Below are 27,712 nucleotides of genomic sequence, written 5' to 3' on the forward strand. Positions count from 1 at the left end.
GGTACTGTGGTACACGTTGCATTTCCAAATTTTCCAAAAGTGCACCAGAAATGTTGTCCGATTTCATTAAAATTCCATCTCTGGTTACCACAAAGTTCATATAAGCAGAAGACAGACAAAGGCAACAGAACAAACCAAGGGCAACTGAGAACCATTGTCCCAGGAACATACTGTCCCTTGTAGATTAGGAGTTAATTCAATGCTTGTAGCAACCCTGATCCAAAAAGTCTCCACAGATGCTTGATGTTTTCTTTACATTATTCAAAGTTCATGAAAAAAACATCCGGTCTCTGTTCTTTTATAGCACCGTGAAAACTATTAAAACATGCATTAACATCCACATATAACCATACATTTCATACATAAATAAGAATTATAAATACATGTTACAAATCGTGGAATTAAACAAACACATCTCGTTGCGCTCACCAAGGAATGCGAATGTTCAGCACGACAATCAATTTGCTCTGTCTTACAAGCGTCCCAGCCTACCTCTGGCTATACAAATGCAGCACCAACTGCACCAACAGCATAGATGTAGATGGTCTGCTGGCTTCCACGCTTCATTTTCTGTTCTGGACCAGGAGCAACCTGAAGAAATGGAGTCATGACCACAGTGAGGGATTCTGCACCACGTGATTGAATTAATACATATCACCCTAATGTTTTTGCTTTTGCATGTAAAGGATATGGACATATTAATGTGGAAATATGAATCTAAGAGATAATTCAGACGTGATTGATTACAATGATTAAGCATTAAAAATATATTTAAAACTGGAGAATTTATTTTAGCAAAACAATTTATATGAAATACCTCATTGCAAATAGGGATTATTGTTCAACATCTAAAAAATAAAAAACAGAGGTTGATATTTATCACCTCTAAATTCTTTTATAAAAGCTACAAATGTTAATCTGATTATGCTTTTGGGTTCAGTCTGCAAGAACGAGGGTCAGAATTGGACTATTGAAGGGCTACTTCAGGGCTAAAAATCCTCGTGGGGATCTAGGTCTGTTCTCAGATATCATGTACAAGAGCAAAAGTGGATGTGGCAAGGTATAAGAGGCAAGATATTCTTCAATTTAGTATTTTGTTCCTTCTTATTAAATGTCCGTAAGGATCATGATGAGTCAAACTAAACACAATGTTGGTCCTTTGACTCTTTACCATATGACAGGAAATGGTTACAGACATTTTCACATAAGCCAGAGAACTAAGGGCAAGTTGATAATGTTTAGAATGTTGCATCTGTACCACGACTTCTGTTGCATACTCAACCATTTAAATTTTTTTCTGTCCACTGCCCTTTCATTTCATTGACATCCAAGATGTGCTTTCCTCACGATTATCTACTCACACCAACCTCAAGATGAATTATCCGTTGCTTTCTTCAGCACTGGCAACGTAATGTAACTTAATGTGTTCCATGTGGGACCCATTGCTTAGCATTAAAGCACTCCCTCTCTCCTCCTCATGTCCTCTGTACGTCAGTGTCTGGTTCCACTGAGCTCTGATTCCCCTGGCCCCGGGGCTAAAGGTAGAGACCTCGACCAAAGGCCTGGCCGGGATCAATGTGTCTCTCTGTGCACGGATACACAGTCTACGGTCTGATTAGGATTTTATTACAAATAAGCTACAAAGGGGGCTGGAACAGTTTAAGAACAGTTTATATGTGGTATATAAAATAAATCTTAAGCAGCATTAATAACAAGAGTTACACAAACAAAAACAGATTTTAAAAATCTGTCATTTATGTATGTGCAATTAATTCATGAAGATCAACAATTGTACTTAATAGAGTCATTAGAGTAGCCTTTTCTGTAAATGATGATAAAATGAAGCTGGAGATTGAGTGATATGGTTTGGCTGATCAGAAGTCTCCTTCAGACCTTCACCATCATGACTCACAGGGAAAGACTTTCAGTGGAGCACAGATGTCTCTCCTACTTCTTCCAGCTTTTGAATGATTTACTGGTGGAATTTCTTGGCTCATGTGAACATCCAGTCACATAACCAGCCCCCGACCATTTGAAGGCTGCAACCAAAGCAAAGAGAGAAGACTAAGCTATCAAATAAGTCATCATGAACCCAGCTATGGGTTCAGATCGTTGTTTGTCACTCAAGGTGATGATAATAATGATCACTCTCCACATTCTGGAGTGCATATGGACACTCTAGCATAATTCACAGCATAATTTAAAGCAATGTGTGTATCACATCACATGCGTGTATCAATTTCCAATCACAGTGGTTATCGGGCGCCTTTTTGTGGGGGAACAAAATTATCCAAAGTCAGCATCAGGCAGTGCCAGTCTGCCATAAATTCGTGCTAATCGTTATTTGTTATTCTCTGCACAGCTCCAAACTTGCCACATCAAAATGCAGCCATATCTAGCTACTGCCTCTGCCTTTTAAAAAAAATGCCAGAAATAGAAATGGCTTCGACTGGGAATCGGCTTAGCCTTCAAAGCTCACTACACTGCTACTGATGTTGGAAAGAGCTGGGGAAGATGGGGTGGAGGGAGTGGGAACGGGAGCGGATTTGGTTATTCTGAGCTGTGAAAAAGTCCAAGAATTGGGTTGTCATGGAAACAGCGAAGGTTCTAACCCCTCCACCCCATTCCCCCAAATATCAGGTAAGTTGTATACATTATTTTATTTATTAATTTCAGATATTGGAATTACGTTCATCGTTTGCAATCGTTTATGTCCAAAATGAAGGTCTGCTGCAAGCTGCAGGTTTTAATGCAGGGTTTGATGGATGCATTATGTTACAGCCATGAGTGGTTTAATTTTAAGCGTAGATTTTGTCGATATTAATATGAATTTTGACAGATCGCAATCTCAAAATGGCACAGAAAACAAAATACACAATGTAAAACTGCAACTTTTTGATGCATGAGAAATGCATTTGATTATGACAAATTATCTGCAGGGTCCTGATTCGGTACCACTGGGAGGAAAACCACGGCTCCTTTAATGCAGTCAATTTAGTGACTCCTGTCAGGCAGTATCCATGTCAGCCTTGGTAGTGGTTGAGGCGGTTTGGCTTGAGTTCAGGGTTCACATAACAGATGTCAAAGACTGCATGTGATTTGGTTTGAACAGGACTCATGAGTCAATACACACTACAGGCTGTTCATTTACCCTATATGCTCATTGTTTCAATCACTTGTTTCCCATTTCGCAACAATACACACTTCAGACCAATGTAAATAACAACCAATGTAGTATAATACAATTCAATTTAATATAGCAATACTATTTAATTATTGATACTGGCATTGGAACTTGATTAGGCATTTGCCTTCTCCAGCCCTTGGAAAGCAGATGCATCAGTACATTAGACACCAGCTCTTTACCAATGTTGACAGCGTGGTTGTTTGTCTGTTATCAGTTATGAGCCTGACTTATCGTCTCCAGTTTAAACTCAATTACATCCTTCCAGCTCCTCAGATCTGGTGTAATGTATTCGTGCCGTAGGATCCATTTGGAAATCAGAAGGCCCTTTATCTTTTAGAACCAGGTGGCTTTGTGGACATGCGGCGTAATTAAAATTATGCAAATGAAATAATCCTCTAAAACAAATCCTGTGCTGCTAACTGGGCTCTCGATGGTTCCTGTGTAATGATGTCTTTTCCCACAAATAAGTGGCACGTAGGGAGAGATGCACTCGGGGCGAAGGGATGGGAAGCGGCTTTAACACTGTCATGTTTTAGGAAATGTCACCGTCTGGACGTAATCCAGCAGATAGAAGTGAACGGAGCCAACTGATGTAAACAGTGCTGCCATTGTATTCTAGTGTCACCGATTCTAAAGCACCTTGCAGACTAATGGGAGATGATCTTCGTTTAATTCGTTTAGGATTGGGAATGTGAAAGTGGGCGTCTCGTACCCCTGGGGTTTGGTCTGGATGAACCAGCCTCTCAGCTCAGCTCAGTTACATGAATCTGGTCGTTCCGCCACATCCCTGGAATGGCTGAGGCTGCTAATTAGACTGGTATAAACGAGGCCAGGAAAATGGCTGAAATGGCACACGCACCCTGGCCCGACCACACACAAAATTACAGCCTGGCCTGGCAGGGAGGGAGGGAGGCTGAGCTGCGGGCGCGGGTATCTGAAGGGTGAATGGGGACAATGTCTAAACAGTGCAAGCGTCATGTTTATCCCTCGGGCCAATGGCGGCTTCCTCAATGTGAGGGATAGGGTTTCAAAGAAATTTCTTCTGCCGTAGATTAGTCTGCTGCTTTTTGGTTCAGTAGGAGTCAGAGGTAGGTCAAATAATTCACTCCACAAATACCTAACCAACCCAAATGCATTTCACAAGAGTTTAATATACGCTGGTTTAAAGTTATCTACCGGCTATCAATAAGGTACACAAGTCCAAAACTGCCTTTACACTCCATGATCTTCAGAATATGACATGTTTATGAATGTGAATGGCAAAGTACTTTTATTTTTAAGAAATAAACACTGTCATGGTATGTTACAGCGGGGCAAAATTAGCAGCCGCCAGTTTTGCAAGCTATCCCAATTAAAAAGATGAGAGAGGTCTGTAATTTTTATCATAGGTACACTTCAACTGTGAGAGACAGGATGTAAAAACATCCAGGAAATCACATTGTATGGTTGTAAAAGAATTTATTCACCGGCCTCCTTGCGTTGTCCCCTTGTTTTCATGACACCAGCTACAGTGTGTGCAAACCTTGTGAAGACCTAAAGGAAACGTTTGACATCCGTCATTGGTAACCAAGGTTACATTACAAAGTATGGAGGTGAACTTTTCCTATTGACCAAATTTTCTGCACCATTATACAAACAAATTCTTTAAAAATCCTATAATGTGATTTCCTGTATTTTTTTACGTTCTGTAAAGTTCTGAAGTGTACCTATGATGAAAACTACAGAACTCTCTCATCTTTTTAAGTTGGACAACTTGCACAGTCAGTGGCTGCCAAATGCCTTTTTTTCCAGCTGTATGTGAAGCTTATTAATGTCATTTTGTAATTTCACAAAAATGGGAAGAGAATACAACATGAATAATCAAAAAATAACCACAATAAATTAAGTAGAAAAACTCATTCTGATGCACATCTTCACGTTAAACTGTATGCATGTATATGCATGTTGGGGTGACATATTTACAAGGATCTCCATTATACAAAGCACTGAAGCTTTTCTAGGATCCAAAGTCTTACCAATGACATTCAGCAACACCGCCCATCTGTAGACAGATAGATAGATGCCTTTACGGTCACTATACAAATACACAGCGAGATAACGTTTCGAGCAAACCATCAGATGCACATTTGATAAATAGAAATAAGTAAAAAATAAACCAAAGATACAGTCTGGAATATTTACAATTTAAAGTTGTTGGTTAGTGCAGGTAAGATGAAAAATGTAAGTGTGGTTTCACGCCACAGTTATTGCACGTCTCCAAAGACACATAGAATGGGGTAGGGCGGTGAAATATATAGATATATTTGTAGGTCTGTATATTTAGATTGATAACACAGGGTAAAATTTGTTTTGGGAGACATGGAGCAAAATCTAGTTTGACTGCAGTGCTAATGAGAGGATCAGTTTGAATCTGCTCTTCTTTTCTGCAGTCTGAAGCCATCAGCTGCCACAGCAGCAGCAGGCAGAGGAGGCACAGCAGGCACCAGTCAGGCTCCTTTTATCTCCTCTGGCTGGGGATCAAGCAGGGCGCGAGCGAGTGTGCACCACTGGTGCACCAGCCATGCTTCATCCTCCGCCTTCTTCTCGTACGTTTTCAGCGCTCCACCATGCCTCCATTATTCATCCAAACCCATTCAGCCACTCACTTGTAACAGAACCAGTGCATTGCATGGAGAGAGGGGTCCAGGAATCAGGAGCATCAGACTGGATTGTCATCACAGAGCAGACAGCTATCTGTAGACAACATCAGAGTTCTGCCAAGAAGAGCAGTGGCATAATCCCAGTCGTTACCACCATGCCGGGTAAAACACAGAAAGGAAAGGCAATTAGCCCACAGCGGAGCAGGGCTCGTTTCTTTACACTGGTCACCGAGGGCACGCTTCGATTTTAGATGCTCGCTCATCAACATTTCACTATCTGCTTTAATTAGGCTCAGTCGGCCTTGTGAGCATGAAGGGCATTTTAAGAGCGCCATAAAAGGCCAAAATGCACCGTAATTAAGTGCCGAAAACACAAAGACTCTGAGGAGTCGGCTGCGGTGAAGGGAGCTTGTCCAAGCCTGACTGATGTTGGAGTCCAGCGCTCAGGGATTCCCATCTGCTCTTGTACGACAGAGAGGGACTCTGTCGGTGAGCGCGACAGCGATGGGAGGAATGAGCTGAGACAGGAACGATGTAAGAAGGGTAAAAAGGCGCATGTCTGATCCGATGTGAGTTACAGTCGGAGAGGCTGGATTTTCCAGCTGTGTTGGGTCAGAGCCTTGGCTTGGACCTGCAGAACGGCACAATCCACAGAGTTACAGACGCCAGTGAAACAGCCAGGCCTTTGAACCGGTCTTCAAACCCGCGGTCTTGGCAGTGTTGTGCATGCTGGTTCTTTCCTCCTCCTCTCTCATTATATTTTCTCTTTCTCATTCTTTCGGTCCACGGAGGAAAGCGATTTTCCATTGTGGCTGTAGTTTGGGTGTCATTTATTTTTCGGTTCCACCACCAATACATCAGAGACACCATCATCACCATCGTTCACTCTATCTTTCTCACACAGAAACACACACACATGCTTGATTTCATTCATTTGTGAGGATACAAGGTAAGAAATATGTAACGGTATATTAATATGTGTAATGACCTTGGTTACAGACCATGTAACCATAGTAACATAACATAGTCAAAAGCACATTTTTATTTTTGTATTAATGCTTTATAACAACACAACTCACATTTGGTCCCCACCAAGACTTAACAGTTTCACAAATACACGCACACTCACATTCAGGTCAGATGTGTCCCCAGGTCCAGCTGAATTGTGCATGTCTCGTGTACGGCTGCTGTTCTCTGAGGGACCAGGGTGGATCTGTTTGGGCAACAGTCACCCCCTGTGACAATGCCAGCCTCCCAGATAAAGCTGAATGGAGCTTCATCTCTCATTGTACTCTGAGTTTTTTTTTACAGAAAAAGCCAGGGACAAACAGATACAGGGGAAAGAAATTCAGAAGCTATGTTTGTTAATATTTGTTGTTCTCACAGTTCTACAGATAATATGGCACTTAATACAAGCGCTACCCTTGACACTGGAAAGCCATATTAAGCCATATTTCTCATATGTAAATGTGCTCATGCATCTTGGGGGAAGGGATATTTTTGGACATTAATGTATTATGGGGAATTTTACTAATTACCAAACAGCTGGTAATCAGGACTACAGGCTGGAAAACTGACTGTACAATACATGCATATGCAATACATCTAAAAATCTATTTATTACATTAATCATTGGCGTATGTCTACGGTTTTCAGCGGTTTTCATCATGTGAGTATCGTCTTGAGCTCGTGGGAGAATATAAAGAAAGACTGGAAGAACCCTGGAAAATCTGCCAGGACATGTCTTGTTGCGTAACAGTCTTTAAAATGTTGAGTGGTGCTTTCTATTGATAATTAATCCATTAATCTTTCATTATGCACATGCAGCAACAAATGTGACGCCCTGGGGTTTGCCAGTATAGCGTCCGCTTATTTTTACCCTTTAGAATCAACACGCCAACCAGTAGAACAGCAAAGAAAAATGTGATGCATGAATGATGCATGAATGTTATCACGAAATAATAATAATAAAAAAAACACACCAAATGCACAGTGAGCTGTTTTATTTTCTGGCCAACTTTGTTTTCAGGGAGATGCAAATTTCCTCTCACTGTCAAAGGACAAGTGTGCCTCATTGGTACCGAATTGGTTTCTCTTTTTTATTGTTGCAAAATCCACGTAGTTGTGTGAAGCATGTAACATGTCAAAAGGTTTAAGCTTAAAAGCTTCATGAAACCTTCATGGATCCTTTCAGTGTCATCATATTTTGTGCAAGCTTTTCGTTGGTCGAACTGCAAAACAAAATCTCGACGCTGGAAACGTTCACATGTCACCTGCGACCGGAGAGCATTTCGTATCTAGAGAAAACGAAAGCGCCCCTGGCTGCGAGGCTGCGTGGCCGGACGCCGACGTCCGGTCCGGATCCGCGCGGGGCGCCGGATCCACGCCGGGTTTTACCTCCCGCTCCCCGCCGCTTTCGCTCCCATTGTGATGCTCCGGATCGCACTTTGCTGGGAGTTGCTGCGGGTGTGAAGAAGGTGACGGAGAAGGGTCGCCGCTGCTTCTTTCCCCTTTTCTTTGAAACCCCAACGTCTCCTGCTCCCTCTGGTCGGCCTGGCGCGGAGTGCATCCATGCCGCTGACTCGGACTGTGGGACGGGGTTTCGCCTGTGGGACGGAGTCGACCGGGAAAGTTGGGAAGTGAGCTCCCTCCTGCTTCTGAAGTTTTCCAAGGGATCCATTTCCAGGGAGCCAATTCCCAGTCCGCCGCTCCGCAGCCCGAGCCATCATGGCGTGGCGGCCGCTGAGAGGCGCCGCGATTCTGGCCCGATCCGGCCCCTCGTGTCGGACCAGGCTGTCCCGGGCTCGGCGGAGCACGTCCGCGGCGGCTGCGTGGGGCGTCGCGGCGCTCCTGTGCGCCTTCAGCTGTGGATTTAGTGGCGCCGAGTCGGAGTTTTCCATCATGGATGAAGCCCAAGTTTTGGCCGTGCAGATGAAGAAGCTGTCCTCGCAGGAGCTCGGAGTTTTCACCATGCAGGTAGAGATCGCGGCGTGGGAAGCGGGAAGGAAGAAGCCCGCGGCGGCGGCGGCGCAGTTTCTCCCGTGGGAGGTTTATTTTGGCTCCCGGTCGGCGCGTCCAGCTCGCTTTCAAGTTTTAGACCGATCCTGTTTTATTTCGCACCTTTTAAAAAGAAAAAAGTTCAGGAAAAAAAAACCCAGAACAGCCCGTGAAAACGCGTTGCCGTTTTATATATATATTAATATATATTTAAAACATTTTTTGGATGGACATCTTGTGGTGCAATCGATTTTTTTTCTCCAAAATTGTTATAGTTTGTTTGGAAGTAATAGTGGAACAGGGGTAGTCTTGCTAAGAAGCGTAATTAGTTTGAAAATGAAGAACCGTGATTATTAGACGGGGGTTGTGCTGTGCACTTCCGGCGGTAATTGGACGTTATAGCCCCGCCCCCCTGCTCGTTTACAGCCCGGCCGCGTTCGACTGGTCGCCAACTTCGTCCCGCCGCCGCATCAAAGCGGCGGTCGGCGGGGGGTCCGGCCCAGAACGGCGCTGCGGCCCTCAGAGGCCTTTATGGCGGTGTGTGGGGGCCGGAGCAGCCCCTTCATCACACTCACATGTTAATAACTCCACCCCCTCTGTCTCTCTCTCTCTCTCACACGCACACACACAGTGTCTCCCTCATAATCCCGTTCATTCGTGTCAATGCGTTTTTGAGAAGCGTTTGCATTTGCGCCGTTTGTCAGACTCCCTCGTCAAGAGTTACAGGGACGGTCCCCCCCAACCGGTCCCCCTTGGGGGCACTCGGGGTTCAGCAAATGCTCAGGGACACAACGGTAGTAAGCGGGGTTTGAACCCGGGTCTTCCGGTTTATATGCGAGTGTGTAACTGGGCTACTACCACCCACGGAATCAGAATCACGTTTATTGGCTGAGTCTGTCTCAAGCACAACAGTATAAAAACAATGACAATATGATCAATAATCTATCTTAAATACAGAAAAATAGGAAGATTACTGAGATGGGGTGGCATTATTATTATTATTTTAATCATTGAAGAACAATTTTGATAAATTGGCCAAATGTCACACTTTAAATGTGTGTGTGTGTGTGTGGCCTACTCTAAAGTTATTATTATTACATTAATCATTTAAATTTATTACACGCTTATTACATAGGCTTCAACACTTTACAAACATTAGCTTTTTGTATTGGAAATGTCGTTTCTGGTGTAGATCAGATCTTCCGTAACTATATCCGTGTACCTGTACTTTCACGTATTTTTCCCTCCTGAACTCGTCGAGCGGAGTGGCCATCGTCTGTATGGGGCTTTCTGGGCGCCCCGTGTCGGGTTCCCGCCGTCGGACGTGCAGCGGGGGTCCGCTGTGAGGTCGGTCTGCTCCGAGGCCTCCGTAATTGAATAATGACAGTAATTGATGGGGAGGTGAAAGAGGCATAGCCGCGATCCCGTCCCCGCCCCGGTTTTTGGAAGCTGGGCACGGGCCAACTCCAACAGCCCTCTGAGAGGTCCTCCGAACCCCCCGTTCTCGCCGTCCGCCACACTGTTATTTTGTTTGACTTCAGTCTGGGTGTCTCGGGCCAGACCCTCTTCGTTCCCCCCTCGGCGCTACTTTCCCCCCACGTTCCCTTCCCCACTCAGAGCAACAGGGACTTTTGCAGATGTGTAAGTTTGCTCAGGGTAGTAAAGTCCTAGTCGTAGTAAATAATGCGCCATGAGTGGAGCCTGCTGCAAAAAGGCTTTAATCCAGCTTCCTTTTTCCGCCCCGCCGTGGTCCGCGGGGTTTTGGGCTCCCTGGGTGGGGGGGGCCCTGGCCGGTTGCTTTGGCCCGTGAACTCTGCGTGACCTCACCTGGACTGGAACGCCGGGGGTGGGGTGTGGAGGGGAAAACACCGGTCAGACCTGCTGGAGGTTTAGAGTTTAACTTCGCCCGGAGCTGTGAATTAGCATTCCTTGCTCGTTGCTCGACAGGAATGTCTTTAGAACGGCCTCCTTGGCTGCAGCATTGTTTATTACATTTTACAGCGTTTATCAGGCGCTCTTATTCCCAGCGAATTACAATCAGTAGTTACGGGGACAGTCCCCCCCCCCTCCGGAGACACTTAGGGTTAAGTGTCTTGCTCAGGGACACAATGGGAGTAAGTGGGATATGAACCCGGGTCTTCTGGTGAGTGTCTTACCCACTAGGCTACCACCACCCCACCACATTACGATTTATCTAGAAATAATAGGTTAAACGGAACACGTGACCAAGAAACGTAGGTTGGTTATAATATTACGTGGGTTTATATACGTTTTCCTGATCTGGTCTGATATTTATCATGATGCTGTTAAGAGAATTGCACAGATGGGCCGAGTTGTGTCTTGTCACGGAGGTAAAAATGTACAATTACAATTAATTGTCAGTTACAGATGTGAGTCTTTTCTGGTTTTTAATGTTGTGGACAGATTATCCACATTGTCCAAATGGCAGCCGTGTCCTTAATTCTCTGTGGCTGAATCTGGCGTTGCAGGAACATTCACTTTTAACGCTTTGACATGCGCATATTTCTGCAAAAGTAACACCGCAGATGAAAACGAAGAAATGAACGGATAGCCAGCAAATATGAATTTGAATGCGGTTGTTTTTTTCTGGCCAACCGAAGCAAGAAAAAAAAAAAAGTTGTATCCGCCAGCGGCAGCAGAGAGGCGCGTTTTCACGAGGTCTGAGGCCTCCGTTCAAACTGTGAGGTGCTCCGTCCCTGACGTCTTGTCTTCATGCCCCAGCTGAGGATGCTGAAGACGAGTCCCTGTTCCTACGGACGCACGGTTATGGTTTCTTCAGTTCCTCATGTAGATGTTTGAAGTTTTTTGTTAGTTTTTTTTTTTTTTTCTTGTTGCTTTTCCTAAAGAAATATGTCTCATTTAATCTCTGGTTCTCTTCCCCTGTACATTCTTTTCTTCTATTTTTTTTTTTTTTGGTTGAACCCCTCCTCCCCAGAATTCCATGCTGCACATTGTGAATCAGACAGAGCGCTTAATTAAGGATCATTTTTAAGGGGATATATATGGTTGCGCCACCCAGCAGTAGGACCGAAAAAAGGTTTTTGAAAGGACAGCAGAGGAGCCCATAACCGCAGGGTCTGTTCTGGACTCCAAGGTGCCTCTCGTGGGGTCGTGAATACAGTGGCGGAAAAGGGCGGAGATGCCCGGTCTGAGATTCAGCGTTTCGTTCCACGGCCGAACATCTCCTCTCAGCCCTGCTTCCAGTCGGAGTCGAGCAAATCCTTTATTAAACAGGAGCTGTAATGAACTGGCCTTATTCAATGTCCCGCTCACACACAGACACACACATACTGACCCGGCACGATGGGGAACAAAAAGCCTCTTTATAGGAACCTGCTTTGTGAGCCCGCAAAAGCCTCTTGGTTAGTTGACCCAGGACGGCGGACCTCAGGACCTCATCTGAGCCCTGAATGGAGGGCCCAATAGGTACCCTCCACAAATAAAGGGGTGCGAGGGGGCCAGTTTACGGACGTGTGAGGTGGAACCCGAGGGGAAGGCTGGGGGTGGGGAGCCCTGTTTGCTCTCTCATCAGCCCCCCTGCATGCGGGAGCCCTGTGAAGTCCCCTCCCCCGCTCCGGCGGCCCTCGCATTCTCAACGAGGAGCGGCGGCCCCCCGCTTCTCCGGCCATCCACCACTCGTCCCGCACTTTCACACACACACACTCACGTGTACACGGCACCGTTACAATAAACGTACATACACTGCGCTGCTGGTTCGGCCACGGCAGAGTAGGGCCTACAAATGCTTCACTTTGTGAGGTGGCTCCGGTGGCTAGAAATGGCGGTGGGTGGAAAGTGTTCTTTGGCCATTTCGGCTTCGCCGCTCAGAGAGCGGCAGCTCAGGCGGTCGGGTCTGGAATTTGTCCCGTTTTTTTTTTTGTTTTCGTCACGCGAGAAGAACCAGAGGGTTAATTTGACTTTTTCTTTTTTTCTCTCTGTGCCAAACATTGTCAAAGTGAAGTGATTGTCACATGTGATACACAGCAGCACAGCACACGGTGCACACAGTGAAATTTGTCCTCTGCATTTAACCCATCACCCTGAGTGAGCAGTGGGCAGCCATGACCAGCGCCCGGGGAGCAGTGTGTGGGGACGGTGCTTTGCTCAGTGGCACCTCAGTGGCACCTTGGCGGCTCGGGATTCGAACCGGCAACCTTCTGATTACGGGGTCGCTTCCTTAACCGCTAGGCCACCACTGCCCCATTGTGGTTGGTGATTAGTGTCGATGACATGGTTTTTGTGAATCCGCGAGATTTCCATGAAATCGCGTTGTGGGACTTGCTAAAACTGCCTGTAATTGTGCACCAAGGCTGGATTTTGGAAAGAGACGTCAGATACAGCATTAGGAGACCACTAAGACCGATATAAAATGCAAAAAATTCTCACGTCATGGGACCTTTAATATTAAGCAAAAGCCTTAATATTAGATACCAGCAAGTCTCAGCAGAGGACAAATTCTCAATATATATATGTATATTGGATTTAATGTTCAATCCCTTAATGAATATCAAATATTTTAATTACAGACACATACTGTGAAACACTCAAACCAGACAGAGAATATTTTGAATACATATTGGTACGTTTTAGTTTGTGTTTAATAGGTTCAAGTCTTGCATTGTGCACATGTCTGCATCTATTTTCAAACTTAATTTAACATCTACACACTAAACTTACATTTTTATTTAATCATCATTAAAAAAGATCAACCAAATGTATTGTAATTAATTTGAAATGAATCAGTAATGTGAGATTCTGCAGTTTGTGAACAGAGGAAAAAAAAACAAGATGCATTTTTTTAAATCGAGGACACATGCAACAGTTGGTCCCTGGAGCATTGTGGTGAGAATGGGCGGAGATGAAAAGCCCCACAATGCCGAGCGGCCGAGTGAGGTCGCCGTCCCGGTGGCTGTGCTCTTTCATTGTCATGAATAAATAAATAACTCCACTTCATTAATCCTCGAATTCTCTCTCCGTGGCCCTTCTATGGAGGGGTGAGGGGGTCATCAGCGTTGTTCTGCCTCTGCACCACTCAGCCTTTCATAAAGGGACAAATGCTCAAGTGGCCTGGACTTGCACCAAGAGGTGCAACGGTTTCCATTGTCTTTGGTATAAGGGCTCCGGCTACTGCCAGAGTTGTGAGAAACTCAACAGATGTGTGCCAACATGTGTCATTATTTGTGACTTTGTGTTTTCTGACGTATGTTAGTTGTGGTTGGGGTTCATTGTGTGCTCTGACTGTATTTATACAATTCAAAGCAAGGCATATTACAGCATAATACATTATTAAACGACTGCTTGTGTGCTGCTTGTATCCAGCATTACTGTATATTTTTGAAGGAACTTCATGTTTCTAGTTCATAATCAGACACTAAGGAGAAATACATTATTTATGCCATTTCGTGTTTTAATAGCATCTGCATTTTTGGCAATAGCTAATGAACGCAAGAATGAATGTCGAAGTAAGCAGCCTGTATAGTTCTCTTTTCAGAGTACGTTCGGATGTCTTGCTCTCTCCTGCCAACTTTTTGGTTTTAAATGCATGCTGAAGCAATATACGAGCTATTAACTGTGAAACTGTAGCCAGCGCTGAACGGCTGCCAAGTCCCCACAGGAAGAGCTGCAGGTAGGAGCAGCAGGGTGGGGGGAGATAAGAGAGGACGTTTGCAGGCCACTGCAGGTACTCGTATGATTTTGGCAGGTTAGCATCGGTAGAGACTCTTGAAAGATTTAATCTGGCCACCCTTACTCCAGATGAGCGGTAAAGTGACCCTTCCAGGCCGTGAGGTAGGAGTAATTTGCAGGTATGAATCAAATAATGAATAAATCCATCTTATTAGAATTATTAGTTTTGAAAACATATATTTTATGTGTGTGTGTGTGTGTGTGTGTGTGTGTGTGTGTATATATATATATGTGTGTGTGTGTGTGTTTTCAAAACTAATAATTCTAATAAGATGGATTTAAATTATAATAATTACTATATATTTAAGGAGCAAATTATATTTTTGTACACTATTCTATTGCTATAATATAGTTTTTTGCTATAAAAATGTTGTTCTTTTGTTTCCCTCATTATATATTGTATTCATTTGGATGATATATATTCATTTGTTTATATATACACACACACACACGTAAACGTTTAAAAAATTAAATATGACCAGCACTGTAGCGCTTTTTCCTCGTTCCATCTCTGGAACCTGGAAGTGTGGCCCTGTGATTTTCAGGCGCTTCACTGCCTCCCAAGATGAAACAGGAAGTGACCTCAGATGATGTTTGACCTTTGCCCACCCCGCCTCTCCCTCACCAGTGCTGTGGTCATGGTGAAGATGAAAGCAGCTCCAGGTTCTTCTGAAGGCTGGGTGGGGGGTGTTATGGAGCGAGCCGCTAATTGGATGGCAGAGAGGAGAGCGAGGAGGCTTTGAATTTGATAACAAAGAGGGAAAAAATGGTGAAAGAAAGAAACACACACACACACACATACAGCAGCTGTGTTTCACTATCAGACCCCCGAGTTCAGGACTATCTGCCAAGGACGGACATTTTATCTGCGCCTACTCGCTGGTAATGCAACACCAGCTTTACCGGGGGCATGCGTCTCTGATGGTGTGTGTTAGGTGGTGCGTTCACCTTGCGTGGTACGTAAACATGAGGACGGTTCTCAAGAGAAGCCCTCTGATTTGGGATGAGCTAATTGGACCTGAGCTCCTTCTCATCCGTTGGAACATTTTGTGTTTTTTTTTTTTTTATCTCTACTTCCTTTTTCTTTCCTGTTCCCATTAATACTCACACTAAGGCTGCAACTAACGACTATTTTGAGAGTCATCGACTATTAAAATCATGTACATTTACAGCATTTATCAGACGCCCTTATCCAGAGTGACTTACAATCAGTAGTCCACCCCTGGAGACACTCAATGTTAAGTGTCTTGCTCAGGGACATAATGGTAGTAAGTGGGATTTGAACCCTTCTGGTTCATAGGCGAGTGTGTTACCCACTTGGCTACTACCACCCTATCACTAATCGTATTATATCATATAAATCACTAATCGTATTATAAATTGCATAATTATGAAAGAATTATTTTGCTACATGCTTGATGTAAGGCAAATAATAAAGACAAGAAAGTGACTGAAAAACATATTTGAATTAAGATAGACGACCTTTTTCTGAAAGCCAAGGCACATTAGCAGCAGTGAAGCGGTGCAGAACATTCTGTAACAAGTTATAACATGAGGCTATTTCAGTCACAGTTTATGTACTCTTACAAATAAATAAGATAATATTCAATGACAAGTGTGGGATTGCCACATGCACGATGGGATCAGAGCGCTGTTTCCGAAAATTACATCCATCAGTGCAGGGTCAACATCCTAATGCGCTCTTATCACCCCGATAAGCACAATTAATTTCTGCTTGACCTCGGTGACAATTTTTCACAATGTTTAAAATGTCAAGATAAGCATCTTTTGGGTGGGAATTTGTGATACTTTAAATGGAATTTGGAAGGGGGAGGGGTGATAGCTATACTTTGTCTAGCACAAATGGGCGGAAAACCAATCCAGTAGTGCGATTGGAAGTGAATTTGGCTTGTAGGATAGCAATGACGCGGAGAATGTCTAACCCAGACAATTCTAAAAACCTAGCCGGATGCAATTTCAAGGTCTCAAAAAAGAGGACATGTCCGGGGGAAAAAAGAGGACCCCTGGTCACCCTGTTGACCAAAGCGTTGTGGACCAAATAAAGCTACTGTGTAAGTTAAGTTTCAGTCCGTGTTTGGTGACCATACACTACCTTTCTCAGCCTTTCAAGGGATTCAGATTCTAGTTTGGATCTGGATTCTTTATAATAGTTGTACTACAAAGTAAACGCTTTTTTGATACTGTAAACTGCCTAGCTGCTGTTGACGAGCCGTGAGAGGTGCAGCGAAGTGCATGAGATTCATTCGTGGCTCTCTCCCCAGTTGCTGCACACACCTGCCTGAAAATTTATATGCAGCATTATCATAATTATAACAAGCGAGTAGTGCTTAGGCGACTCCTAACTTTGTGCACACACGTTTACAGACAATTTTATTTTTGCTGCCTCTGTAACCCAAATGGAGATACTGCAGGGCCACTTGGATACAATTTTATGGCTTTAAGGAAGACGTTGGGAGGCGTCGGCGACATTTATGTGCCCTCAGATGTCATTATGTCGTGAAATATCATCCTGGAATGAGCTGGCATGTGGTTGATGTTATAGTTGGCTGCTTGTTGCTGTCTCAAGCCTTGTGCTTAACAGTATGGAGCGTCCTCGTATGTCTGTGTGTGTGTGTATTTCTTTGAGATGAGGTCCCTATTTATCATCGTGTGTGTGTGTGTGTGTGTGTGTGTGTGTGTGTGTGGCTGGCATTTCACCAGCTTGGGCATATCACTGCCAGCACGTCTTTTACCCGAGCCTTGGGGACAGCATGCCGGGTCCCGGGCGTCTGCTGAAAGGGAGATCATGTGTAATGAACTTCTGCAAAGGCACTCTGCAACAGAGCACTGTGGGAATGCAGGTGGCCTGAGGACACTGTGTGTGAGAGAGAGAGAGAGAGAGAGAGAGAGAGAGAGAGAGAGAGAGACACATTGGGCTTCTCTGTATTTAACTGCAATTTAGACGTGATTCTGAGCAACACATCTGTGTGTGGTGTGGTTGGTTGTCTGCAGTGCGGGAGCACCGTAACCAGCATGCACATACACACACTCGTGCTGAGAAGCATTGTTATGTGCATACTTGTGAATGTCCTCAGGGGAAACACACGCTCATGAGGGTTCCCTTGCTCGTTGTTTATGACTTAAATACGCGGAGCTTTGATGGAACTGCCTTCAGCAAAAGTTATTCCCTCATACTGAACACAATTTTTTTTTTCCCTTAAATTGGGGGCAGCCATGCAGTGGGCACTGGAACCCTATATAGTGATTTTGTTCTCTTTAGCCCCTTTTAAGACTACATCATTTGCAGTGATGTAAAGATTTAGTAATCGGGAAGTGCCGTAACTGTGAGTATTTATTTATAGGCAAGCAAGTGGCATTTATCATTTCGCAATCACAGTATTGAGCTCATTAATTGCAATATGATTTTTTTCCCCCCAAATCGTGCAGCCCTGGATGGTATGAACCCGTGCCTTAATCAGTGCTAGAATTTGGGGAATTTTCTATAAACTATATGTTAGCTATTTGTGAATCACTGTTCACCTCTGGGCCTTTCCACAAGGAACGCAGTCTCTTGGCTCCGGCTCTTGACTCATCCAGAAATCTCCGATCCGCTGCCACAGCTCCCCTCTGATCCGCGGTGCGGCTGATCCGTACTCTCATTAAAACGTCCCGAAAGAGCCAGCGAGGGAAGACAGGAGCGAGGCTGCCGTTTTTGGCACCACCTGTAACCATGGGCGCAGCGCAGCACAGCACAGCCCCGCGTTCCGACAAACAAGCACCCAAGCCTTTCAGTCAAAACTCAAACATAGAGATCATGATGAGAGGGCCGTCCAAATCCTCGCTTAAACGCAGCCGCTGCGGCCATGTTCCCTGAGCTGTGTAATGAGTTGCTTTTCACCGAAAAACCTGCCAACTAACGACAGCCGCACCCTGAGCATTGGTGTGGTCATTTGGAGTGTAAAATCCATACACAAAATACATGAAAATAGTGCATTAGCCTGCACATGACTTGATTGAATACGTTCACAGGAGTCATACGTCAGACGGACTCGACTGCCTGATTGATATGCAATTATGTTAAGCTACCAATCGCAAGTCAATGCATGGACATGCGTTGCTGTGCTGTTACGGCTGTGCAAACATGCGTTGGAATGGTATAAAAGAATAATATCTACGCAACCATTACACTGTACAGTGTTGTCAATTATTCGTGGCCAGAATGGTCCTACGTTGTATTCAGGGCTGTACGATAAATCTAATAGCGTTATCAATGTATGAGTACAATATAATCTTTCATTCTTCCGAATATTACCGACTGACTAAACTGAGACCGGCTGCTCAGTCTCGCTTCAGCCTGTTAACCTGTCTTGCTGTGTTCCAGACTGGAGTCGGGGAACACGGGGCAGAGATCTTGGCATGAATGGGGTTCGGGCTCAAATTTCTATCATTTTAGTCAGTCTCTGGTCGGGCTGAGCTTGCTGCCATAACTGAGTGGTCTTTTCCATTATGATTTTCTTCTTATAAATTTGTGTTTCGCATGTTGTAAAATGTTTTTACTAAGTTTTGTAAGAACTGAGGTGTGGTGTTTTGGGTAAAACCCTGTGAAAAGCTGGCCCGAGCCAGACATAATCTTGGCCGACCCGAAAAGAAAAACAGCTTTTTTAAAGCTCGGTTTTCTTTGCGTGCACCATGATGCCACTCATCTCTCTTGCCATATTTAAAATGCATCACTAGATGACAGTGGGCGAGATTTGCCAAATTAATTTTTAATGAGTTGTTAACATGGGCCCAGATTTACAGCTCGCCTATGAACCAGAAGACCCAGGTTCAAATCCCACTTACTACCATTGTGTCCCTGAGCAAGACACTTAACCTTAAGTTGCTCCAGGGGGGGGACTGTCCCTGTAACTACTGATTGTAAGTCGCTCTGGATAAGGGCGTCTGATAAATGGTGTAAATGTAAATGTGAGCCAATTGGCTGAGGTTGATGATGATAAGCGCAGCTCCTGTATGAAGTGAACTGGAGAGTTTCCTGAGCATGGTACAGTTACGGTTGAGCAGGTGGATAACAAGTTTTTGTAATATAGGTGCACTGCTGACCGATGCTACTTTAGTTGCTGTTGCAGCGCCTCTTTTCCTCTGATCTGGCGCTGGTGTTGTTTCAGTGCTGGTTCCTAATTTAGTGAAAATGTTGCCAGTGCTAGAAAATCGGCTCCGACTTGGCACCAAAGCTTTGCTGGCCTGGAAGCTGTGGCATCACAAGAGTCTTACGACTGTTGCTTTGTGTAGTGGGCATGGTGTGTTGATTTGGACGTATGTTCCCACTGTAATGCTATTGGGTTCTCAAAATCCCCTTTCCACTGCTCTGGTTCCCGTGCCAGTTTCACCAGAAGAAAGCGTACGAAGAAATAAGGGAAGAACTTAAAAGTTGCAGACGTCACACGAACAACCAAAAAAAATTAAGAAAGACAACAGGGACAAAAAGAATGGTTAAAGTGTCAGCGGTGAGGGCCTTAAACTTTTCTATTACAATGTAATGGATTCGGTGCTGGGATTTCTGTTTAGTGGGCATGACCTGTGATGGATTATCATGCTGCTCCCACTGAACTCCCACTGTCTAGTGTGAACGTGGACCGATTCTCGGTCGGTTACCAGTTCAGCACCAGAACCAACACCTTGCCCCCACACCAGTTAAGTGGAATTGCGGTACAGGGTCAGCAGAAACACAGGCCGGTTCCCACTGGTTCCCAACTTCAGGCTAGAGGCATCTGGCTAGAGATGTTTGCACAGCACCATAGTTGGATAGATGCTTACTGCCACCATCACACCTGCATGAGGGGCCTATATAAGGTCTTTAGGTTACAGTTGGCCATGCGCTATCATCTAATCTGTCAGGAATCCTGGAGATCAGGCTGTAGATCAACATGTAGACCCTAGAATTGTAAACTGGAGCTGTACTGCCGGCTGATGATGAACAAACAAAAGGTGTAATATTGCATTGCAGCCTGGATGAAGATGAAGTGAATTTTTTGTCTTCACAGGGTCTCCGATCCCAATAAACTCTGTTCTCCTTTGTTGTCCCTGGCTGGTGGAACAACTTGCCCTGCTCCATTCGACTAGCCGAGACTACCACCACCTTTAAGAATCAGTTGAAAACCCACTTATTCAAAAAGTATTTCAGACGAATCTAACACATAACACTAGCACTTAACAATTCCCTAGCATGTCCTTTTCCTGACAAGTTAGGCTTTATCAGGGCTCATAGTTTTATAACTCAAAATCTATAGTCACCGAATGAGAATTACTGGTGTCTTCCTCTTGTTAAAAGTGTCTGCTAAGTAAAGTAAAGTACATTTTGTCTCTCACCGTGGCCATCAGCTACTGTTAACGTGTCTGCTGTCCTGCTTGTTACGGTTCATACTTTTGAGTACTGCTCCTGAAATCATTTTTATCCAAGAGTTCCTGGGTTTATTCACAGCTTCTGCCTGCTGTCGGTGGCTCGGCCATATTGTGGTGAAAGAGATGGTATATGTATGTGGGTTTTTTAAGTGTGTGCTCTGGCAGCGTAGCTTCCTTCGGCCGCGCTCATTAATCAGCCAGGGCTTTAATCCGTTTGCCGGACTCGGGAAATGCCGTCACAGCGCACCGCGGTTTGAACGCCACCGCTGGCCTCCAAAAACACATTATACGATTGGATTGATGAGCAGAGTTGTTGTTTTTTTTTTGCGTCAGATCCACGGTTTTTCTTCCTCACTCACTACACTCACTCCTATCGCAGCCAAAACATGTCATAGGCGGTGGATTTGGCGCTCGTGGGAGGTTCTTTGCATTTCTCTGACTTCCATCTTTTTTTAAATGTTCATGTCATTCATAAAAAAAAACGTGGTTTCATCCCTGCTCCCTGGGGGCATTTATATAACAAAAGTGGCATGTATTTATTTATTTTCATCCAACATGGTTCCACGGCGTTGTGTAATATCAGGAGGGGGACCACCCTCGTTCTAACTTAACCCACATTTTATGGCCTTTTTTTTTTTTTTAATTTTCTGTGTAAGTAAGGACATGACAATCACAATAGATATGGAACTGTTTTAAGTGGGGTGATCCTGTAGTTAAGGATTATTAATGTTAGATATATCTGTATTCAATGTCTGGATTATTAACAATACAGTGGTAATGTGCTACCATGGAAACTATTGGAAGTGATGGTTTGCCATGTCTAGTCCTGTTTTGTACTTGAAATGGTGAGCAGAGGCATTTAATTTAGCTTAATGGAGCAGATCAGAACATATTAATTGTGACCTAAAGGTGTACAGGTGTACTGCATTTTTTTCTTCTACTCAAACATGCCCCATGCTTGGCGCATAGCACTGCACTTAAACATAGTTTGAAAATAGTTCCCAATACCTAATACTAATCTTATTCTTTTCTCTTATTGTTGTTTCAACCGGCCAAGGGTGTCTATTATAAATTTTAACAATGGGGTTAGGAAAACACCAGAGGACATTTTTTTTTTAAATATGTGAAATGGAGATTGGTGAGAATTGGAAGGAATAAAAACAAGTGTTCGTTCACCCAACTAAGCAAAGCAACCGAGATGTTAGAGGCGTGCAAAGAGCTGCCATTTCACCTCCTTCATTCCTCTTTATGTTCCCCACAGCCTTCCATCTTTTTCCTTCTCTCATCTCTAGTTACACTTTGCTGATCCAAGTGATACGGGTCGCTGGCAGCGGATGATATCCCTTCTCTCTGCTTCAGGAAGGCTCCTGCTGAATGGAAAATCTGCGTTTTGTTCTGTGGTCGGCGAGGACGCTGCCTTTCTTTTTCCCGCCGCATCTGAAAGGTTACTGTCTTCAGACACCGTGTGATTGCCTTGTTTTCGCTGGTTTAGAACAGACTCTCTGGGACACTTGATCTGAATTTCAAGGTTTATGTGGAAAAATTCCTGTTCCCTGCATAAAAAGACACGCGAACGCGAGTCGCATCTGAAACCAGGTCACTCTCAAATTTGACCAGTTTTAATTATTTCACCCCGGTATTCCTTGGATTATCTTTTAATTGAATTACCAGCTTCAGGAGTTCTCTTTTTTTCACACACATACTCGCTGAACCCTACGGTGATGTGATAAACCTCAGTTTGGTGCTGGCAGCCCTGACTGTTGACACCAGGGCGTGACTTTGGCTTTCTCCGCCCAGGCCACTGGCATGTGCCTGGAAAGCTGTGTCCGCGGGTGAGACTACGGGCACGGCCTACCGCCACCCCAGCGTGCTGCGGCCATTGGCTGGCCATTGAGGGCTTGAGCTGGCACGGGCCACCGGCGGGTAAGTCATACCATGTGTGCCAGGGGAGCCCAGAGCGTGGGGTGCAGAAACCCACACAAATACCAGAACGCGCCGTTAAGCGCCGAGCGCTCGCTAATTCGAGACATGCGTTGGGCATCGCTGTGGTCCACGACTGCTCTGCTCTTGCCCATGAGCTCGCATGCCCATGATTCTCCAACAAATTGACATTTGTGTGTGAAATGTGAGTTTATTTTTCTTTCCCTTCTTTTTTAAAAAGTTTTTATTTTTTAGCTTGAGCTTCAGATGTCCTTCCTGTAAAAAAAAAAAAAAATTCTCTTCTTCTTCTCTCCTGAGCGGGGGCCTGTGCGCTCTCCACCGGGGCATCAGACGAAGGCCGACAATGTGTGATGTCCACAGCCTCTGCCTTTCACTCTGACATGCGTTTTGAAGTTCTTCCCTGCCTCGGGTGTACTCTAACTCTCACCTCCTCCAGAGTTCAACAGCGTCCTCTGCCATAGGTCCGCTGCCCGCAATTTTTTTCTTTATATTGAACAACCTGAACAATTCTGCCTTCAATTTATTTAGCTAACGTCACACAAAGGTCTACTTTGCTGCAAGTGTCATTCTACAGAGTGCAGGAGACGTTTTATGAGTGTCTCCTGGTGTCTTTGTGGGCATGGTTTGGCTCACTTGTGGCCTTCCTTGGCTTTAAAACCCCGATTCATGCACATTTGAATCAATCTCTTTGGGACTCTATGAACACAACTTCTTCATGCAGACAACTGCTGTTAGTACATTTATTGATTTAGGACAAAATAATTTTCCATTTGGGATAAATAAAGTTTTTTCTTTTCTTTATGGTGTATTATAAGTGATTGGATTTAGACCGTTCCCTATGAAGCTTGTTTGAGTTTGAGACACATTTTTTGGGGCCAGAAGGAGGACGGCAGAGTGTCTGGAGAGTTTTGGGAATGTCGGACTGACACGTTAATCCCCCTCACACTCTGGTTATCCCCTCATATCTTCTTTTAGATGAGAGCATGGCTTTGTGCTTGAGGTTGGAAGTCTGTATTAGAAGTCTGAGAGTAGAAGGGTTTTGTCATTTTATTTTGTATTTATTCCCTGAGAAACCCAATGCAAAATGAATCAACATAAGAACCCCAAATGGGATTTGTGGTGGTAGTAGCCTAGTAGGGAACACACTCGCCTGTGAACCAGAAGACCAAGGTTCAAATCCCACTTACTACCATTGTGTCCCTGGGCAAGACACTTAACCCTAAATTGCTCCAGGGGGGGACTGTCCCTGTAACTACTGATTGTAAGTTGCTCTGGATAAGGGCATCTGATAAATGATGTAAATGTAAATGTAAATGAACCCAGGGAACCACTTGGTGCAAATATGCCCAGAGAACTTGCTGGAGTGCATTTTTTGGTCTTTTTCCTGTTATGTGAGGTGGTGGGTGAGATCAGTTCACACATTCCTTGACATTTCTTGGCTTATATGTAAATGGAGAGGCATGTTCTCTTCAACCTAACTCCTTTCCTTGGTCCACTCATATTATATATATAATGTATGCCATGTGCTTGCATTTAAAGTGATCTTACATCGTTTATTTTTCCAAGTGCTGGATTATCAAGTTTGCCAGAGCCATGACTTTTTCCTCCTTAAGTATGGTGTAGCTGGAAAGCCTGTGACTGTGGTTGCATGTGGACAAGAGGGTAATAAAACACCCACCCTCTCAACTGTTGTCATTGTTATTTGCCCCCTCCCCTCCCCTGCCCCCACATGTGGAAACCATTATATCCTGTCCGCCGTAGCGAGGGAAAACAGAGCCTCGGCGAGATCTGTGCGGGGATCGGCTACGTGACCCAGCCTCGCTCTGGGCACCACCGTGTTTGCACAAAGGGGTTTTGTTATTGTAGGACCCCAGGCTCTGTCGGCTCGGGGGCCGCTCCGCTTCGGTCAGGGGGGTCGGCTGGTGCTGCAGGAGAATTTCGTTTCGGCCGACTCCGGCATGTGTTAGTCATATGTATTCTAATTCATATCTCGTGAAATTGATTTTGTCGTTAGGAGAAAGACCTGGCCCTCCTGGGCTTTAGATGTTTCTTTTTAATTAATGCTCAGATTTCTAGATTTCTGAACCTGTGTTTTAGCTCGTGTTAAGTTTATAATCCGTTATTTGGTCATAATAATTTTAACAACTTGATCCATTTTGCAAGGCTAACATTTGGGTTGTTCAGATAGATTTAAAAACTTCGTCCGCAAACAATGTAATTTTGTCTTTGGTTCCTTTCACTGCTACTCCTTCAATCCCTGCCGCGCCACTTGGGCCAGTGGCTCTATAAATAATTCAAAAAGAGTGGGACATAGACTATTGGGTCTTCCCAATGTGAATTAATTTGTACGGTTACCATTCATTTTAATTTGCGTCTTTGGTTCCTGGTAAATAGCTTGGATGCAATTTACAGAATACCAGGGTGGTAGTAGGCTAGTAGGTAGTAGACCCAGGTTCAAATCCCACAGCAAGACACTTAACCCTAAGTTGCTCCAGGGTGGGGGACTGTCCCTGCAACTACTGATTGTAAGTCGCTCTGGATAAGGGCGTCTGGTAAATGTAAATATTTGTTGAAGCCAAATTTTTCCAGGTGGATATACAAGAACATCTAAAGAATATCTAAACTTTATTCATTTTTTGGGGGGTTTCTTCAATTATATGTAGTGTCCTTCTAATGTTATCCTGTGTCTTTTTTAATTAATGCTCAGTGTTTTGACTAGATCCGGTAGCTGATATATTTTTTTATAGATCTGGTTGTTCCACCAGGCTTGTGCCAGAAATGCAGTGGTTGGGTTGGGATGATGAATATGGCAACATCATCAAAAAAAAAAAAAACACTTTTGGCGACACACTTGAGAGACTCACCTGCTCTGAAAAACTTGGGACCAGTTTTCCTGGCCAAAACCCGACCACCCTCCCCCAAGCCTAAAAAAAAATGAACACACACAACGAGAGCCGGTGATTTTCCACGCTGCAGAGAGGAGGAACACAAACCGTCTGCCTCTGCATCTTCAAAGGCTCGCTGGTGCTCAGGTGGGAGCTCGGATACGGATGCGTTGCCCGAGGAACCGTGAATTTGTTAGAGAGACGCCGGCCTCGCAGAGTCCGTTTGCTCTCTTTGACTACAAAGGGCCTGGGGGTTTTCTTTATTTATTTCTCACTCTGCATGACGGTCGGTCATTAAATTAGAGCAACTGCTCGGTGGAGGTCTGAGATGACAAATTAATGAGGCTGTCTCTCAAGTCTAATTTTCATTCCCGATCTGTGTCCTTTTCTTTATGTAAATGATTTGAATAATGAAATATAGGTCTTGTAGGTTTGCCGGATGGTGTCAGTTTTTGGCACAGAATCCCCAGGTGAGTTACCAAATGTCCTCCACAAGCGAGTGAGGGAGAAGACGAGCAGGAAGCAAGGATGCCTGATTTGCAAGCGGGGTTCTTTGTAGTGTGGCGAGCGTGCCGGCTGCACGGCGGCGGGGGCTGGGATTCGTGCGAGGAAGGTGAAGGGGGTACCTGCAGCAGGAAGCCTCGGCTGTGTCCCAGACTCCTGGCTTCTGTTGTCTGGCCTTTCATCTCTGCCGTTTGTTCCCTTTCTACCCCTCTCTCGGTAAGATCTTCCCTGGCGAATGTTGCCTGGGTCCTTAAGGGTGCAGAGCTGGCTGGCTGAGACTTTTGGTGGAGGAAAGAAAGTAAAAATGAAACAATCATAGTTAAAGGCAAAAATCATGCTGCACACAGTCCATATATGAGCACCCAGAAGGGCTGTTGGTTGGTTGGGGTTGAGAAAGCAGTCTTGTAGAGGGGATTATGATACCTTTCCTGCTCAGTGTTTTGTATGATTGCCCCCTTTCACTGGCTGGTACAATCCCAAATGAATGTGGACAAGGGTGATGGGCCCTGGTCTTTTGAAAATGGCTGAATTGCTAATAGGCTTACCCCTTCCCCCCATCACACCATTTTATTTTATATATATATGAACAACCCCCATCCCAAAAAGAAAAGTATCTAATAATATTTTTCCGACAAAATTCTTGAGCTTGTTGTAGATTTCTGAACCTGAATTTTAGCCATGTTAGGTTTATAGCCCATTAACTGTTCATAGAATTTTACTTCACCAATTTTGCTAACATTTGGGTTGTTCAGATAGATTAAAAACTTCATCCGCAAACAATGTAATTTTGTCTTTGGTTCCTTTCACTGCTACTCCTTCAATCCCTGCCGCACCACTTGGGCCAGAGGCTCTATAAATCATGCGAAAAGTGTGGGACATAGACTATTGGGTCTTCCCAATGTGAATTCATTTGTAAGGTTACCACTCATTTTCATTTTCCGTCTTTGGTTCCTGGTAAATAGCTTGGTGGCAATTTACAGAATGTTTGTTGAAGCCAAAATTTTCCAGGTGGATTTACAACAACCTCTAAAGAACATCTAAACTGAGTAGCAAAAGTAGTTTCTTCAATTATATTTAGTGTCCTTCTTATGTTATCCTGTGTTTGGCGTCCCTTAATAAATCCTGGCTTGTCTCCTTCAATAAGGCCAGTCACGAATGTCTCTAATCGTTTGTTCGTAATGGATGTGTATAGTTCACAATTCAGTATTGATATTAGTCGGAAATTTAAATTCTTTTTTTTCTTCCTTCCTTTGGAATTACTGTTATTATGTCTTCCTTCCACAAAGGAGGGATTTTACCATCTTTTTAAGTTTGATTAAAGGAAGCCAAATGAGATAATGCTTCTTTAAAGATTTTATAACATTCTGATGGTGATCAGTCACTTCCAGGTGAGGCCTTGTAATACATTTCAAATATCTAATCTATCTTTGTTGGTTCATATTTTAAATGGTCAT

General features: G+C 44.3%; 1 protein-coding gene across 2 annotated transcripts in view; it reads left to right on the forward strand.

The window, feature by feature from the left end:
• The first annotated feature begins 2,600 nt into the window (after positions 1-2,600).
• Positions 2,601-27,712, forward strand: part of cachd1 (cache domain containing 1) — a 62,523-nt gene continuing 37,411 nt past the window's right edge. Inside the window, exon 1 of one of the 2 annotated variants that reach the window (XM_029001708.1) lies at positions 2,601-2,640. Coding sequence is in view for 1 of the 2 variants with exons in the window: in XM_029001707.1 (XP_028857540.1) it covers positions 8,554-8,802 (249 nt within the window). In the remaining variant the exon portion in view is untranslated. Of the gene's footprint in view, positions 2,641-8,264; positions 8,803-27,712 lie in introns of those variants that run through there. The other variant, XM_029001707.1, reaches the window with a different exon arrangement.

This window comes from Denticeps clupeoides, chromosome 13 (assembly GCF_900700375.1).
Source record: "Denticeps clupeoides chromosome 13, fDenClu1.1, whole genome shotgun sequence".
NCBI lineage: Eukaryota > Metazoa > Chordata > Actinopteri > Clupeiformes > Denticipitidae > Denticeps > Denticeps clupeoides.